This window comes from Leucopleurus acutus (assembly GCF_964270905.1).
Source record: "Leucopleurus acutus genome assembly, chromosome: 2".
NCBI classification, from domain to species: Eukaryota; Metazoa; Chordata; class Mammalia; order Artiodactyla; family Delphinidae; genus Leucopleurus; species Leucopleurus acutus.
Genome location: NC_139143.1, coordinates 177,520,181 through 177,537,797, shown reverse-complemented (window position 1 = coordinate 177,537,797; position 17,617 = coordinate 177,520,181). Strand labels below are relative to the sequence as shown.

The window sequence follows — 17,617 nt, the reverse complement described above, 5'->3', positions numbered from 1 at the left end:
ATGAGAGGTATCCATGCAGAAGCGCAGGTCTAAGGCAATAGGAAATAGAGAGGAGGAGACAAATTCAACAACCATATCAGGTAAAATGGGAGAACCTTGCTAACTGACCATACATGAAAAAGGAGTGACTCAAGGAGGAAGTACATCAACAGTGACGTCAGGATTTTAGCTTAATTAAAGCCAGCGCCACTTAGATAAAAGAACAGATTTGGGTAGGTGATAAGTCTGGTATCAGATATATTGAATCTGAGACGACTCTGAGATTTCCAAGTGGAGATATCCGGCAGGCAACTGGAAATACAAGATTGAAGCTCAGAAGAGAAGGTGGGATGGAGATAAAAAATGTGCTGAATAATATCAGAATTAGAACATAACCCAAATATGAGGGAAAATTTTGGGGTGGTGAAACTGTTGTATATTTTTACTGTGGTGGTGATTACATGACTTTACATGTCTGTCAAAATTCACAGAAATGTTACAAAGAGTGAATTTTATTGCATATATATTACACTCAATAAATCTAACTAAAAAAGAAGAAAAGGAGAGTGATCAATAGTCAATAATCAGTACCAATAATGCCATTAGAAGTGGTAAAAAGACCAATACGATAGCATGTTGCAAGCATAAATCAGATCATATTAGTTAATAGTGAGCACAGTAGAAGCAGAAATGGTAGACTATTCTTGAGAAGACTGGGTAAGAGGAAGAATGAGCTTAAATGGTAACTAAATGGACGTGTAGGATTGAGGGAGTGTTTAATGTCTGAAAGAGACCAGCATAGTTACAATGAGAAAGAAGTCTGCGGGAGGTGGTGAATATATATATGAGACTGCAAAGGGACAGCTAGTAAACTCTGATGAAAGTTTGGATAGAGATAGGTTTGTAGCTCCGGCAGAAGGTTGAAAAAAGGCACACTCAGTGCACTCAGTTTTCTAAACAGAGACAGAAAAAAAGCCATCTGCTGAGAGTGGGGAGGGTTGGGCTGATTACAGGATTTTACAACAGGGAGGTCATAAAACGAATGGTTGGTGGTGGAGAGCATGTGCTTGTAGAGGCCCTGTCATTCACAGTGGTGTAATCTTGTCCAGTAGTGCTCTGCCTACTGGAATTTAAGAGAGAAGATGGGGTATTAGCACTGTTTTTTCTAAAGGAAAAGGGGATAGGAATTATCGGATAATCCTCCTCTTCCAACTTTGCTCAAATCTCATCTTTTATAGAGGTCTACAACTCTAACCATGTTATTTACACACTACAACCTGCTGCCCCTCCAGCATTCCTTTCCCTGCTTGATTATTTTTACAGTACTTAAAACTTTCGAATATAAACTAGGGCAGGGATCACTGGATTCTTCACTGATGAATCTGAAGTGCCCAGAACAACGTAGAACATAGTAGACCCTCATTAACTATTTGTGGCTGAAACAAGTGGGCATTCACGGGTCCTTTTAAACATGCATAAATGTATACTCCCTAAATCCCGAAAATATTTAAATAACTTTATAACAATGTAAAAAGCATGTTACAAAGAACAACAGAAATGTGATGTAAAGGAAGGCTTGGGTGGTAACTCTTCCGGCGACCCTGAAAAACCCCATTTACCTCCACGGCTTATTTTTGGTAATAGTAAAGTAAGAATAATTATATCCCAGAAACAACTGCTTAAATCGTAAGATTAATGCTTGAGATGCCTGAGAAAAGCTCTTGTAAACATTTAAAAAAAGATGATTTTATTATGATTTCAACTAAATTACCAAGTACTATTAATATAGCAATAGAAAATGGAGAAAAAACATATACTAAAGGAAATGCATTTTGAACATTTTTCTGCATTAGTAGTGAAAATTATCTCGTCAAAGATATTGGAAACACTTCTCAAGACTACTGTATGCAAGGTGAAGATGGCTATTGGAGAAACAGAAAGCTTTTAGCAAGACTAGGCTTGCCTGAAAGAGAACAGCATTCCCCTGAACTGTCTGTATTACCCTGTCTGGAAGCAAGTTAAGTACAATGGTTTCTTTCCGAGGTAGATTAATTACTAAGTCTGGGAAAAGTGGGCTAAGCTCTGAGCAAAGTATCTATGTCTATTCATGGAAACATGTACAACTAAGTTAATTAATATCCAATGAATGAAACTTCAAGGCTCATGTTGCAAAGAAATGAACTTCTGTAAATAGTGGGGAATTGTAACCCATTTGAGGAGGCAAGGAGGACCTGTGCACAGTGCCTGCCGGACAGGCTCGGCACCTGAGTCTGCGGATAAGCTCCACCACCCGGTAAGTGTCTGGACTCCTTCCACAGCACATGAATATAGACAGAACTTGAACCAGCACCAGCATTGTACAGAAAATGCTTACGATTTCACTGTGGAAGGCAACAAGAAAATAGGAATAAAATAGCAGAAATGTTCTTTTTAGGCAGCTTTGTTGCCAATATTTTTATAAACATGGTGGGGAAATCCAGTCATTTTAATTTATTTATCCCTAAGGATCACTCAGACTCAAGCCTCTAGAAAAGGGAGCTAAGAGTCCTTGTTTTAAAAATTGCTCTGCTGGTGTTGATAAATGACATGGAACCAAGAATGTGTAAGAAGTTCTGTTCACAAGGTTCCAGAACACAGTCCTCCAGAGGAATATGAGAAGTTAAATTAGACGGGTGCACAATATGGGAAGGAGTGGGCTTGTGGGACACTTAAACCACTGGTGACCTATTTTTGGCCCCAGTAACCAAATCTTCCAGGGTTATTTCAAATACTGCTTAGAAAGTTTAAGTCAAGCAAAGGCAAGAATAAATTTCAAATTCCTTATTATTGATGTGGACCTTCAGGTTATGGTTTTAAACATGAGTCTTTTTCAGGTTAGTTTACACAAACTGAAAGGCTTTTATTTCTTTTATTTTCTGCTTACTTACGTTTTACCTCTTTTCAATATTCACAAGTGAGAATAAATCAAGGATTATTATTAAAATAATTTTCCTGAATTAAAGTATGTTTCTTTTATACTGAAGTAAATCAAAAGTGAGAACATGGAGATTGGTTCAACATGGCAGAGTAGAAGGACGTGAGCTCACACCCTCTTGCGAAAGCACCAGAATCACAACTAACAGCTGAACAATCATCAACAGGAAGACACTGGAACTCACCAAAAAAGATCCTCCAGATCCAAAGACAAAGGAGAAGCCGCAATGAGATGGTACAAGGAGCAAAATCACAATAAAATCAAATCGCATAACCACTGGGTGGGTGATTCACAAACTGGAGAACACTTATACCACAGAAGTCCAGCTACTGGAGTGAAGGTTCTGAGCCCCACGTCAGGCTTCCCAACCTGGGGGTCCGACAAGGGGAGGAGGAATTCCCAGAGAAACAAACTTTGAAGGCTAGCGGGGTTTGACTGCAGGACTTCGACAGGAATGGGCGAAACAGAGACTCCACTCTTGGAGGGCGCACACAAAGTAGTGTGTGCATCAGGAACCAGGGGGAAGAAGCAGTGACCCGATAGGAGACTGAACCAGACCTATCTGCTACTGCTGGGGGGTCTCCTGCAGAGGCGGGGAGAGGGGGGAGGCTGTGGCTCACAATGGAGACAAGAACACTGGCAGCAGAAGTTCTGGGAAGTACTCTTTGGCATGAGCCCTCCCAGAGTCTGCCATTAGCCCCACCAAAGAGCCTGCAGCCTCAGGCCAAACAACCAACAGGGAGGGAACTCAGCCCCACCCATCAGCAGACAAACAGATTAAATGAAAACAATGAAAACACAACGATCCAAAACTCATGGGATGTAGCAAAAGCAGTTCTAAAGAGGGAAGTTTATAGCAATACAAGCCTCCCCAAGAAACAAGAAAAATCTCAAATAAACAATCTAAACTTACACCTAAAGGAACTAGAGAAAGAAGAACAAACAAAACCCAAAGTCAGTAGAAGGAAAGAAATCATAAAGATCAGAGCAGAAGTAAATGAAATAGAAACAAAGAAAACAATAGCAAAGATCAATAAAACTAAACCTGGTTCTTTGAGAAGATAAACAAAATTGATAAACCTTTAGCTAGACTCATCAAGAAAAAGAGGGAGAGGACTCAAATCAATAAAATTAGAAATGGACTTCCCTGGTGGCGCAGTGGTTGAGAGTCCGCCTGCCGATGCAGGGGACACGGGTTCGTGCCCCGGTCCGGGAAGATCCCATATGCTGTGGAGCAGCAGAGCCGTGAGCCATGGCCGCTGAGCCTGCGTGTCCGGAGCCTGTGCTCCTCAACAGGAGAGGCCACAACAGTGAGAGGCCCACGTACCACAAAAAAATAAATTAATTAATTAAAATTAGAAATGAAAAAGGAGAAGGTACAACAGACACCGCAGAAATACAAAACACCCTAAGAGACTACTACAAGCAACTCTATGCCCATAAAATGGACAACCTGGAAGAAATGGACAAATTCTTAGAAAGGTATAACCTTCTAAGACTGAACCAGGAAGAAACAGAAAATATGAAGAGACCAATCACAAGTAATGAAATTGAAACTCTGATTAAAAATCTTCCAACAAACAAAAGTCAGGACCAGAGGGCTTCACAGGCGAATTCTATCAATCATTTAGAGAAGAGCTAACACCCATCCTTCTCAAACTCTTCCAAAAAACTGCAGGGGGAGGAACACTCCCAAACTCATTCTACGAGGCCACCATCACCCTGATACTAAAACCAGACAAAGATACAACAAAAAAAGAAAATTACAGACCAAAATCACTGATGAATATAGATGCAAAAATCCTCAACAAAATACTAGCAAACAGAATCCAACAACACTTTAAAAGGATCATACACCATGATGAAGTGGGATTTATCGCAGGGATGCAAGGATTCTTCAATATATGCAAATAATTGTGATACACCATATTAACAAATTGAAGAATAAAAACCACATGATCATCTCAATAGATGCAGAAAAAGCTTCTGACAAAATTCAACACGCATTTATGATAAAAACTCTCCAGAAATCTACCACAACCTAATAAAGGCCATATATGACAGACCCACAGCAAACATCATTCTCCATGGTGAAAAACTGAAAGCATTTCCTCTAAGATCAGGAACGAGACAAGGATGTCCACTCTCACCACCATTATTCAACATAGTCTTGGAAGTCCTAGCCATGGCAATCAGAGAAGAAAAAGAAATAAAAGGAATACAGGGGCTTCCCTGGTGGCACAGTGGTTGGGAGTCCGCCTGCCGATGCAGGGGGCATGGGTTCGTGCCCCGGTCCGGGAGGATCCCGCGTGCCGCGGAGCGGCTGGGCCCGTGAGCCATGGCCGCTGGGCCTGCGCGTCCGGAGGCTGTGCTCCGCAGCGGGAAGGGCCGCAGCAGTGAGAGGCCCGTGTACCCCCCCCCCAAAAAAACAAAACAAAACACACACACACAAAAAAGGAATACAAATTGGAAAAGAAGTGAAACTGTCACTGTTTGCAGATGACATGATACTATACAGAGAGAACCCTAAAGATGCCACCATTAAACTACTAGAGCTCATCAATGAATTTGGTAAAGTTGCAGGATGCACAGAAATCTCTTGCATTCCTATACACAAACAACAAAAGATCAGAAAGAGGAATTAAGGGAAAAAATCCCATTCATCACTGCAACAAAAAGCATAAAATACCTAGGAATAAACCTACCTAAGGAGGCAAAAGACCTGTATGCAGAAAACTGTAAGACACTGATGAAAGAAATTAAAGATGATACCAACAGATGGACAGATATACCATGTTCTTGGATTGGAAGAATCAACATTGTGAAAATGACTCTACTACCCAAAGCAATCTACAGATTCAATGCAATCCCTATCAAACTTCCAGTGGCATTTTTCACAGAACTAGAACAAAAAATTTTACAATTTGTATGGAAACACAAAAGACCCCCAATAGCCAAAGCAATCCTGAGAAAGAAAAACGGAGCTGGAGGAATCAGGCTCCCTGACTTCAGACTATACCACAAAACTACAGTAATCAAGACAACATGATACTGGCACAAAAACAGAAATATAGATCAATGCAACAGGACAGAAAGCCCAGAGATAAACCCATGCACCTATGGTCAACTAATCTATGACAAAGGAGGCAAGGATATACAATAGAGAAAAGACAGTCTCTTCAATAAGCGTTGCTGGGAAAACTGGACAGCTACATGTAAAAGAATGAAATTAGAACACTTCCTAACACCATACAGAAAAATAAACTCAAAATGGATTAAAACCTAAATGTAAGACCAGACACTATAAAACTCCTACAGGAAAACATAGGAAGAACATTCTCTGACATAAATCACAGCAAGATCTTTCTTGACCTACCTCCTAGAGTAATGGAAATAAAAACAAAACTAAGCAAATGGGACCTAATGAAACTTCAAAGCTTTTGCACAGCAAAGGAAACTATAAACAAGATGGAAAGACAACACTCAGAATGGGAGAAAATATCTGCAAATGATGCAACTGACAAAGGATTAATCTCCAAAATATATAAACAGCTCAAGCAGCTCAATATTAAAAGAACAAACAACCCAATCCAAAAATGGGCAAAATACCTAAATAGACATTTCTCCAAAGAAGACATACAGATGGCCAAGAAGCACATGAAAAGCTGCTCAACATCACTAATTATTAGAGAAATGCAAATCAACACTACAATGAGGTATCACCTCACACCAGTCAGAATGGGCATCATCAGAAAATCTACAAACAAATGCTGGAGAGGGTGTGGAGAAAAGGGAACCAACCGTCTTGTACTGTACGTGGGAATGTAAATTGATATAGCCACTATGGAGAACAGTATGGAGGTTCCTTAAAAAACTAAAAATAGAATCACCAGGGCTTCCCTGGTGGCGCAGTGGTTGAGAGTCCGCCTGCCGATGCAGGGGACACGGGTTCATGCCCCGGTCTGGGAAGATCCCACATGCCGCGGAGCGGCTGGGCCCGTGAGCCATGGCTGCTGAGCCTGCGCGTCTGGAGCCTGTGCTCTGCAACGGGAGAGGCCACAACAGTGAGAGGCCCACGTACCGCAAAAAACAAAAACAAAAACATAAAAATAGAATCACCATATGACCCAGCAATCCCACTACTGGACATATACCCTGAGAAAAGCATGATTCAAAAAGACACATGCACCCCAATGTTCATTGCAGCACTGTTTACAATAGCCAGGTCACGGAAGCAACCTAAATGCCCATCGACAGATGAATGGATAAAGAAGATGTGGCACATATGTACAATGGAATATTACTCAGCCATAAAAAAGGAACGAAATTGGGTCATTTGTAGAGATGTGGATGGACCTAGAAGTAAGTCAGAAAGAGTTACTTCTAGGTAAGTCAGAAAGTAAGTAAGTAAACTTACTTCTCTTTCTGAAGTAAGTCAGAAAGAGAAAAAGAAATATTGTATATTAACACATATGTGGAACCTAGAAATATGGTACAGATGAACCAGTCTGCAAGGCAGAAATAGAGACACAGATGTAGAGAACAAACGTATGGACACCAAGGGGGAAAGCAGGGAGGGCAGTGGTGGTGGGATGCATTGGGAGATTGGTATTGACATATATATATTAGTACGTGTAAAACTGATAGCTAATAAAAACCTGTATAAAAAAAAGCGATAACAGCAACTCGATTGGCTGTATGAATCAGAATTTTATTAACAACTCTTGAAACATACAATCATATCTCCATTTGAGAAATAAATGTCTCATCTTGCAGCCTACAGAAACTAAAACCATCCTTCAACCTTAGCTGAGCCTACAAGAAATATAAGGCAAACACTTGGAAGCCACACAAACCAGGCCAGCTGCTGCTACCACTAAAACACTGGGGATATGGGAGGCTGTTGCCAGTCTCTATAACCAAGGAGTTTACATCTGAACATCCACGTGGGACATACAAGATCTTGGATCCCTACAAAAGCAAGGACTTGGAACTGAGATTCTTATAAAAATCCCTGAGACTCCTAACAGAGTGACAGTCTCAGTGAAAAGGAAGCTAAAACAGTACACAGACCAAAATAAACCAGTGAACCAACATAGAGTGATGACAAGGAAGGATGTTTGGTTTCAACTAGGTGTAGAGAGCCTGCTGTCATCCTGAAAATTAGTATACACAGGGAATGCGTTTACTTTGTGTGCGGTAAGAGAGTTCGTTTAGGACATTAAACTCAGATTAAGTTCCAGCTAATGTTTTGCCTAAGACATGCTTTGAGAGGAGCTGCCCTCAATCCACATCCGGGAAAGTTTAGCTGAAGATAAGTTCATAAAACAAATTTATAAAATATACAAAGAAGCCATGAGCCAAGCCAGAGAAGACAAACAGAAAGATTAGAAACCTCCCTCTGCCAGAAGAATTTCAAATAATAGTTTTATATCAAAACAAATAATGAATGTAAAAGATAAAGAAAAAAATCACTTTTTTTTTTTTGCAGTATGCGGGCCTCTCACTGCTGTGGCCTCTCCCATTGCGGAGCACAGGCTCCGGATGCACGGGCTCAGTGGCCATGGCTCACGGGCCCAGCCCCTCCGCGGCATGTGGGATCTTCCCAGACCGGGGCATGAACCCGTGTCCCCTGCATCGGCAGGCGGACTCTCAACCACGGCGCCACCAGGGAAGCCCACTATTATTTTTAAAAGTGGAAAAGTTCACGTTACACAGCATGCATGTCACACAGTATATACACTCATGAAACTGCACAAAATGAATTCCTGAATGCTGAGCAGGGAACGTTTTTCCACAAGTTCTGAAATTCTCTCTTCTTCCCCACCAAGTATAACGAAACCATAATAAAAATTCCTAGGACTTCAAGAAATCAATTAATACAGGGACTTCCCTGATGGTCCAGTGGTAAAGAAACCGCCTTCCAATGCAGGGGACATGGGTTAGATCCCTGGTCGGGGAACTAAGATCCCACATGCCACAGGGCAACTAAGCCCACGCACCTCAATGAGAGAGCCCACGTGCCACAACTAGAGACAGAGAAGCCCGTGCGCTGCAACAAAAGATCCCGCATGCCGCAACTAAGACCCAACGCAGCCCAAAATAAATAAATATTTTTAAAAAGAAATCAATTAATACAGGTTTTTGCACATTTAATTATTGAAGTGATCATATGAATCAAAAATCTGGCCCATCTCTGAGGCTTTTCAGAGTACCCTGAAGACACAATTCTCGTTTTATAGGGTTTGCCCTTCAACCCCTAAGCATCCAGAATTGCTGCAATTTGCTCCAGTCAGAAATATGATCTAGAATAGTGGCAAGAAAATGTTTTCTAGCAGAAGTAAGAGAAGGGATCATACACGCTAAGTCTGACTTTACTGCTTTAAACAAGTACCTCTATACAAACTACTGCCTATTTCTATGCATCACACCTGTGAAAAGCAAATGGTTTCTGAAGCCAGCTTTAAAGTGTTTCATCCTCAGGCAGAGACAGTAAGAACTATTCTCAAAAGTCAACAACAAAAGACATATCCAAACCAAACTGTTACAATTTTAATATCCTCTCAAAGTAAACAAGGTACGCTAAATAAGTGCAAAAAAGACGGGAGTCATTAAGCATATGACAATTTCAGGTCGATATTATCTAAAAGAATGATGATGAGTTAATTTTCATAGTTAACTTTTGTAGCAATAACATTAAAAAATATTAACACTGAAATCAGAGGGCCAGGAATGTTTCTGGTAAGGCTTACAATTTAAAAAATGCTAGAGGTGCATGGGTTCTTGAGGTTCGTTTACTTTGAATTTTGAAGAGTGTAAGATATAAAGGGAAGTTACAGAACTTCTAGTTCCTTTAAAACATATTCATAGGTTAAAAAAATCATGAAACTAGAAAAATGCCAAGACACTTTCCTTCCTGACATCACTAACCTCTACCTCATCCCTAATCATGGCAAAAGACGGTTCTTTCTTTTAGCTATCTTCTGGTTTACTGCTGAATAATCTATATTCTTTTACTAAGGTGCTGGTGACTTATATTACTAACTCCAAGAGTATTTGCATTTCGAAAAAAATGTACCATGGTATGAAGACAACTTAACCCCAAATTCTGTTTGTCCATTTATCCCTGGGAGCTGTCTTGCAATATCAGGCCACCTAAGTGACAAACTGCTTAAAAGAATGAATGAATGTCAGGGATGAGTAGAAGTGGGATTTCAGTGCAGAACTTTGCTTTATACTGATTTCAGTTCTGAGATATGGTCTGTATCTTTGACTGTATTCCCTATGCCTGCTATTCTTTCTATTATTTGTTTGGATGTTTTTTTCAAAACATTTTTCTTCAATAGCTTCTCCTATTTTTGGAACTACCACATCACTAACTGTTGAATGACAACTCACAGCAAGTAAATGAAGGGAAAAAAGGAAGGGTCAAACAAATTACTATTCTCCATCAAACAAGTGTCCTTTGGAGGGGCATTCACCTACAGCCACACCAAAAGTAAGGCTGTTTTTTCAAAGAGTTACAAAAAAGCCCCAGGTCATCACCCCACCAAGGAGGAAGTTCCTAACAGTGAAGGCACTATGCTTCTGGAGCATACTGATGCTTACAGAGGCCAGTCTATTGAGAAAACAGGCGATTTATAAATATTTATGATAAATTTCTCCCAGTCCCAACTGCCTGGCATTGTTTGCTTTTCTGCTCTGGTTTACTGTGGAACTAGGTGTTCTACAGTTCCAAAGAACCGGACACCTCTCAGAGACCTTCATGAGGAAACTACCTCGAGAACTGAGCTGGGTGGGAAAACCACATCTTAAAGGTAGAGATCAGGTTTTTTGATTTGCCAAGTTTCTCAATTAGACAGGTCACAGTAGGCAATAAATATTGGGGATGTGGGTGACTAAAACATCTCCAGTACATATCTAGATCAACTGCTGGGGGAGCAGTCATTTGTCAAATTGTATAACTCAACTTGACAGGTACACAGAGAGCAAATGATACAGTGTAGGGCAATGTTTCAGAAGATGGGCTATGCTGACTTGTTTTGTTTTTTTTTTTTCCAGTACATGGGCCTCTCACCGCTGCGGCCTCTCCCGTTGCGGAGCACAGGCTCAGGACACGCAGGCTCAGCGGCCATGGCTCACGGGCCCAGCCGCTTTGCGGCATGTGGGATCCTCCTGGACTGGGGCACGAACCCATGTCCCCTGCATCGGCAGGCGGACTCTCAACCACTGCGCCACCAGGGAAGCCCTATGCTGACTTGTTAAAAGCCATATTCTTACGGACTACTGACGTAAGAATAGTTGATAAGCCTCAGATAACTTTTGATTAATATTATAAAAACCTAATGGTTAGATCCAAGATTCCAGGTGATGCTACATTAAAAAGAAATAATTTTGAATTCAGAAGAATATAATACTTTGACAATATTAATGATAAAGTAATAATGATAAAATTAATATTTCAGGTAAAATGAAACTTTAAAAAGAAAAAGCGGAAGAGCATTAAACCTATCTGCGAGTTAATCAGAGAGGGTACTTTTATTTTTCAGAACTAGTTATAAACCTTTGACATTCTGATTGCTATTTTCCTTAACCCAAGATTAAAGAAGAGGTCTTGCATAGAGGAATTCTTTTAAGTTTAGGATTGATTACGCTTTAAAATTCCGAGAAGACAGTATTAGGGACTATAGACTATAGACCATGCTGGGACTATAGACTATAGACCATGCTGGTTTCCAGCCCCAAAGCAACGAAATTAAGATTCATATGAAGGAGGCAAAAACAAAAAACACGTGTATGGTGACATATACCTTGGAGGCATTTTGTCTATTTGAAATTTCATTTGCATTTTTAGACAATGGAGTAACTCTTTGCTGGATGCACTAAAACATAAACATACCAATGAAGAAATCAGACTAGGAATTATAGCATTCATCTGATGTTTCTGGAAGTCAAGGAAAGTAGCCAATTAAAACATAACTCGGGCTTCCCTGGTGGCGCAGTGGTTGAGAGTCCGCCTGCCGATGCAGGGGACAGGGGTTCGTGCCCCGGTCCGGGAAGATCCCACATGCCGCGGAGCGGCTGGGCCCGTAAGCCACGGCCACTGAGCCTGTGCGTCCGGAGCCTGTGCTCCGCAACGGGAGAGGCCACAACAGTGAGAGGCCCACGTACCGCAAAAAAAAAAAAAAAAAATGAAAAGTAAAATAAAAAAAAAATAAACACTGCTTCTTTTTCATGTTCAACAAGCAAAATATAATTAATAACAGAAAAGCTTACCTGAGACTGGGCTCTTTCTTGAACTTAAGTTCTGAGAATCCATAATCTCTTCTGTTTGCCCATCTGCTTCTACCTCTATTTTGTTCTGAATCTCTTTTGCATCTTCATTAAGGCAAGTTCTTATGCTCTCGTCCTCTTCTAAGACTCTCTGAACTGCGGTGGGACCACTAGCAGTACTAACATTAGAGGCAGCAGCAGGAACAATGACTGGTGTGGGAGGAGGAGAAGCTGGAGGAGTTGGAGGAGACGGAGAAAAGGAGGGAACTATGGAAGGGGTGATAGGAGTTGCAACACTCTCCACTTTCATTTCTTCTGGGGGATTTTCCAGAATCTCCAATTCAAGAGTCAATGGCAACACCTCCTGTTTTACTATTTCCACAATGCTTTCCGTGGCTGGTAATTTTTCACTAACTCCATTCATTTCATTAATTAGGTTAGTACTAGAAATCAGCGGAATATCATTAGGTGCTACACTACAAGATTTCTTGCATATATCATCATCAATTTCATCTGTTGGTGAAGGATCTGATGCTTCTGTGCAAGATGTGGGGCTGGGTATAGGAATTGTGTCTTCTTTTGAGGAAGAGAGTTCACATCTGTCATCAGTAGCAGTGGTGAATACTGGCTGGCTACTAAGAGCAGCAGAGGTGGGGGAAGCAACTGTACTTCGAGCAAGTGGAGAAATAGTGGTAGGTGATGGAGGCAGAGTAAGCTCTGGTATGGCTTCTACTGCAGTAACCTCAGATGTCTGGCCTGCTTGTTCTTTCTTCTCTCCACTAAGGGCTAGCCTAAGGACTGGGGAAGGAGTCTTTAACACTGGATCTGGTTTTGGCTTCTCTTCTGGGAAAGAAAAAAATGAAAGACATTTAGGAATAATTTTTGGATCAGAGGTTGTATTGTATTATTTTAGGGTAATTCTTTCAATCTCTTACTCTAAAACATGGGCAGCAGAAGACAGATCAAAATATTATTTTGCCACTCCAAAAACACTGTCATATTTTCTTCTCTATTTTCCACTATTACTTAACCTCCAATACATATATAAAGTTTATTTTGAAGTAAGAGAAGGGATTAATTCACCAAATGACTATGTCAAGAACACAAAGGGAAAATCTAATCAAACCTGTAACTAAAACATTCTTGGGATGGGAATGGGGCTTTTCTTTAAGGTAGAGAAAGCCTTCATCTGTAGAAAATTTTTCTACCAAGGATACACTATAGAGACAGGACAGGACAGTTCAGGGGAAAATAACTGGAGATTAAATTATTAGATACAGATATTATTTTTTATTCTATATATTTCTGCATTTGGGGGATTTTTATAAAGAACATGTATTACCTGTATAAAAAAACTGTTTCAATAAAAACTATCATGGTGTCATTTATTATCAATGAAGTTTATTATCAGTGAAATCAAGTTCCTGAACATAAAAATTCATTTAGAAATTAACTTTCATTTCTTAAAAGAGGCATATAACTAGAAATAATGTTAAGGAATAAAAATGGAAATTTATCTTGTATCTTCAGTTGTAAAAAAAAAAAAAATTCTTTAAGGAGAAACCAATGTTAATATTCAGATAATCAAGTCCAATTAAAAATAAACAATATATATTAAAATAATACAGAAAATGTGCATCTGTATATAGACAGAAAAAGAATGACAGCAAGAGTGAGAGAGATAAATTAATAATCATAATAAAGGTTAATAAACTGATAATCATAATAAACCAGAAAAATGAAAGGAAAGCTAACTCATGAAAATTTCTATATTTTAAAATTCCAGGTAAACTGATACATGATTCATGCCTGGGAAGATGAAACCAAAGGAGATTAGACTAGTTTACAGCCTTGTGTTTCCTTAGTGGAATAAACAGGCTCCAGTGGAAAAACAGCTACTCATGAGCATGTTCATCAAATGCAAACAAAAATTTTAAGCACTGCTGAAAGACAATCTAAACTGAAAGGGACTTTACTTTCTCTGCCAGAAATCGTTATGCATAAGTGAAATTGAGTGTTTACAATAACTTTTAGTTAAGTAAGTCTGTCAAAGAAAATATGCTCGTTGATCAGATAAACAGATGGTAAAATTAAGCTGTTAAAGGCTAATTCATTCTCTGCAACTACTTTTACTGGCCTTAAAATTCACTTTAATTGATGGGCTTAGGGGCCAGTGTTTCTTTAACTCTGCCTATTTACTGTAGTGGAGAAATAAGATCAATAGGCTCTGAATGCCAAATATTTCAGACTAAGTTGCCAGGGCAAGAGACAAAAACATTCAAAGAAATACATCTATTATATTTATTATATATATGTGATATATATAAAATAAATACGTATTTATTAAAATATCTCTGATGAAAATACTTTCCAACTCAACCAGAGTAACTGCTACATGGGTAACCCAGATTATAAGATACCACTATTAAAAAGTACATCAGAGTATTACCCTTTGGTACTTCCCTGGTGGCGCAGCAGTTAAGAATCCGCCTGTCAATGCAGCGGAAACGAGTTCTATCCCCGGACCGGGAAGATCCCATATGCCGCAGAGCAACTAACTCCGTGCGCCACAACTACTGAGACCACACGCCGCAACTACTGAAGCCCACCCACTCTAGGGCCTGCGTGCCACAACTACTGAGCCCGCGTGCTGCAACTACTGAAGCCTGTGCACCTAGAGTCCGTGCTCCGCAACAAGAGAAGCCACCGCAATGAGAAGCCCACGCACCGCAATGAAGAGTAGCCCCCTCTCGCCGCAACTAGAGAAAGCCCGCGCTCAGCAACGAAGACACAATGCAGCCAATAAATAAATAAATAATTTTTTTAAAAAAGGATATTACCCTTTATGACCACCGAATGAAACCTAGATGAATTAAATTAAACAGCAGAAAATAGTAAATCTCACATTAACAATCTAGTAAGAGTATGTCAATTCAATTATTAATTTTGGGAAATAAAATTTCTGATACTAAAAATATCAAACAAAAGCAGACCTATGACTGAAACTTCTACATACTCTTGAGAAATAGCTAACATTAATAAAGAAAATTAGAAACAAAAAACAATTTCATTATTTTGAGAGCTCCTTATTTTGAAATAAGTCCTTTAATTAATTCATTAAACTTTTACTACAGAAAGCTGAAAGGTATAATAGAGTAGCTCTAAATAAAGAACACTGATTTTATTTCTCTAAGAACTTTTACTATTAAGAGTATGTTTTTCAGAGCCATGATAGTTTGAAATCTAATATACTGCATTCAAAATGTTTATACCATTTGGCCATTTTTAGGAATTTGCAGGAATTTCACCTTTAAGAATTTTTTCTAAGGAAATAAACACTGAAGAGAAAAGAGGTCTAGAATATTTAAAGCAACAATATTTATAATAGAAAGATAAACTAAATATATTATAAACTAAAATTATAATAGAAAAATAAACTAAATGTCTAACAATGAGGGACTTACTAAAGAAATAATGGTCGGGGCATATAATGGTAATTACTGCAATCATTTGAAATAAGCTTTTAAAAGAGTATTTAATTATATAGAAAGTTGTTTATAATAAAAGACATGTTTTTCTAAAAAGCAGGGCACAAAAATTGCACGTGGAGCATAAACCTACTGGTAACAAAAAAAATACAGAATACTAACATAGATGCATATAGGGAAGTCTAGAATTACATACAGGTTATTAACAATGGCTCTGGATAATGAGATAAGAGATAATTTTTCTTTCTGTTTAACCATAGTTTCTATAATGAATGTCAAATTTATAAGAAAGAAAAAACTCCTCCCTTTTATTCTCAAAGAGTGGTGGAACCAAGCTCCTAGATGGGCGCCCTTTGGTTGTCAGGAGCCACACATGACCGAACGGTGTTGCTATCATTTAATGGGGAGAGACCAAGAATGCTAAGTAAGCATCCTGCAATTTGAGGGACAGTGTCATTTGACAGAGAATAGTCCTGTCCTAAATTCCAAAAGAGCCCCAGTTGAGCTACACTGGTACAACTGGTTGAATTACAACAGAATACCATTCGTTGAATACCTACTCTACATCAAGAGCCTTCAAAACGCACTAAGACTAAGGCGCAAATAACTTTTATTTGTATTTAATTATACATACCATATCCTCAATACGCTGAGCTGAATGCATTTTTTCAAACATCAAACAATCATTTAAGCTGTGTCTCTAGACTATCACACCAACTGAAGATTTTTTTTTTTTTTTTTTTTTTTTTTTTTTTTTTTTTTTTGTGGTATGCGGGCCTCTCACTGTCGTGGCCTCTCCCGTTGCAGAGCACAGGCTCCGGACGCGCAGGCTCAGCGGCCATGGCTCACGGGCCCAGCCGCTCCGCGGCATGTGGGATCCTCCCGGACCGGGGCACGAACCCGTGTCCCCTGCATCGGCAGGCGGACTCTCAACCACTGCGCCACCAGGGAAGCCCCCAACTGAAGATTTTAATTCATTCAACAGTCTTTCTACAAGTCAAGTTGAGGTCTTCCTTGGGTTTTTATCAAGTACCAAAACAAATGGGAAATGGCATATTTGTCTGGAAACTTGGTCTTCATGTAACTATTCCAGCTGTTCACATCAAAAACTGAGAAAATCAGACACTTAATTATGGCAGCTAACATTTATTAAGCACTTAATATGTACCAGGAAATGGGTCAAATACCATATATACATAGTGTCCTTTAATTCTTACAATCACCAAAGGGATAAAAACTATTACGTTCCTATTTTACAGAGGGGGAAACTGAGGGTTTTAGAAATTAAGTCACAGGTCCAAGGTCATATAACTAGAACCTAAAAATGATTTCAGATGCTAAATTCTTCCAATTCAAGAATCTAAAAATGATCTCAAATCCTAAATTCTTCCAATTCAGAGGGGGAAAGGGGGGGGTTATGCAAAAAGAAGTATTTAGGTGAATCAAGCTAGTGGGAGACTTTGGGGCTAAAGTGGGATCCCAGTACAAACCCTCCGTAATGATATTTCCATCAAGAGAGAAAAACCAATCTGACTGCAGAATGCAGAATCTATTGTTTCTGGGGGTAATATAACAATTTTTTAAAACAGTGCATTTTTGTATCCTACTTTAATTTCAAAATGAATCTACAGTTAAGAAGAAATTTTTAAAAACTTTCTTAACTGTTAAAAAATTCTCTGAAAAATGATGAACCTTTTCTAATTTTATTTGAATTACATATATTCAGTTTAAAAAAGAAAACTACTCTGAAAACTATTCTATATATTGACAAGCTATGGATAGAATTAGAAACAGAAGATTAGAATTACTGAGTTTTCTGGAGAACAGCTGGTACTAGAGGAAGACAGCAGTAGTTCCAAAAAGTTACTATAAGCTCTATGAAATATACTTAAAACAGAAGTTT

At 39.2% G+C, this 17,617-nt stretch overlaps 1 protein-coding gene across 1 annotated transcript in view; it reads right to left on the bottom strand.

The window, feature by feature from the left end:
- The window catches only part of EIF4G3 (eukaryotic translation initiation factor 4 gamma 3), a 370,424-nt gene that overhangs the window by 119,794 nt on the left and 233,013 nt on the right, over nucleotides 1-17,617 (bottom strand). The window contains exon 11 of the mRNA XM_082833610.1: nucleotides 12,230-13,069. Coding sequence (XP_082689736.1) covers nucleotides 12,230-13,069 — 840 coding nt within the window. The remainder of the gene's footprint in view (nucleotides 1-12,229; nucleotides 13,070-17,617) is intronic.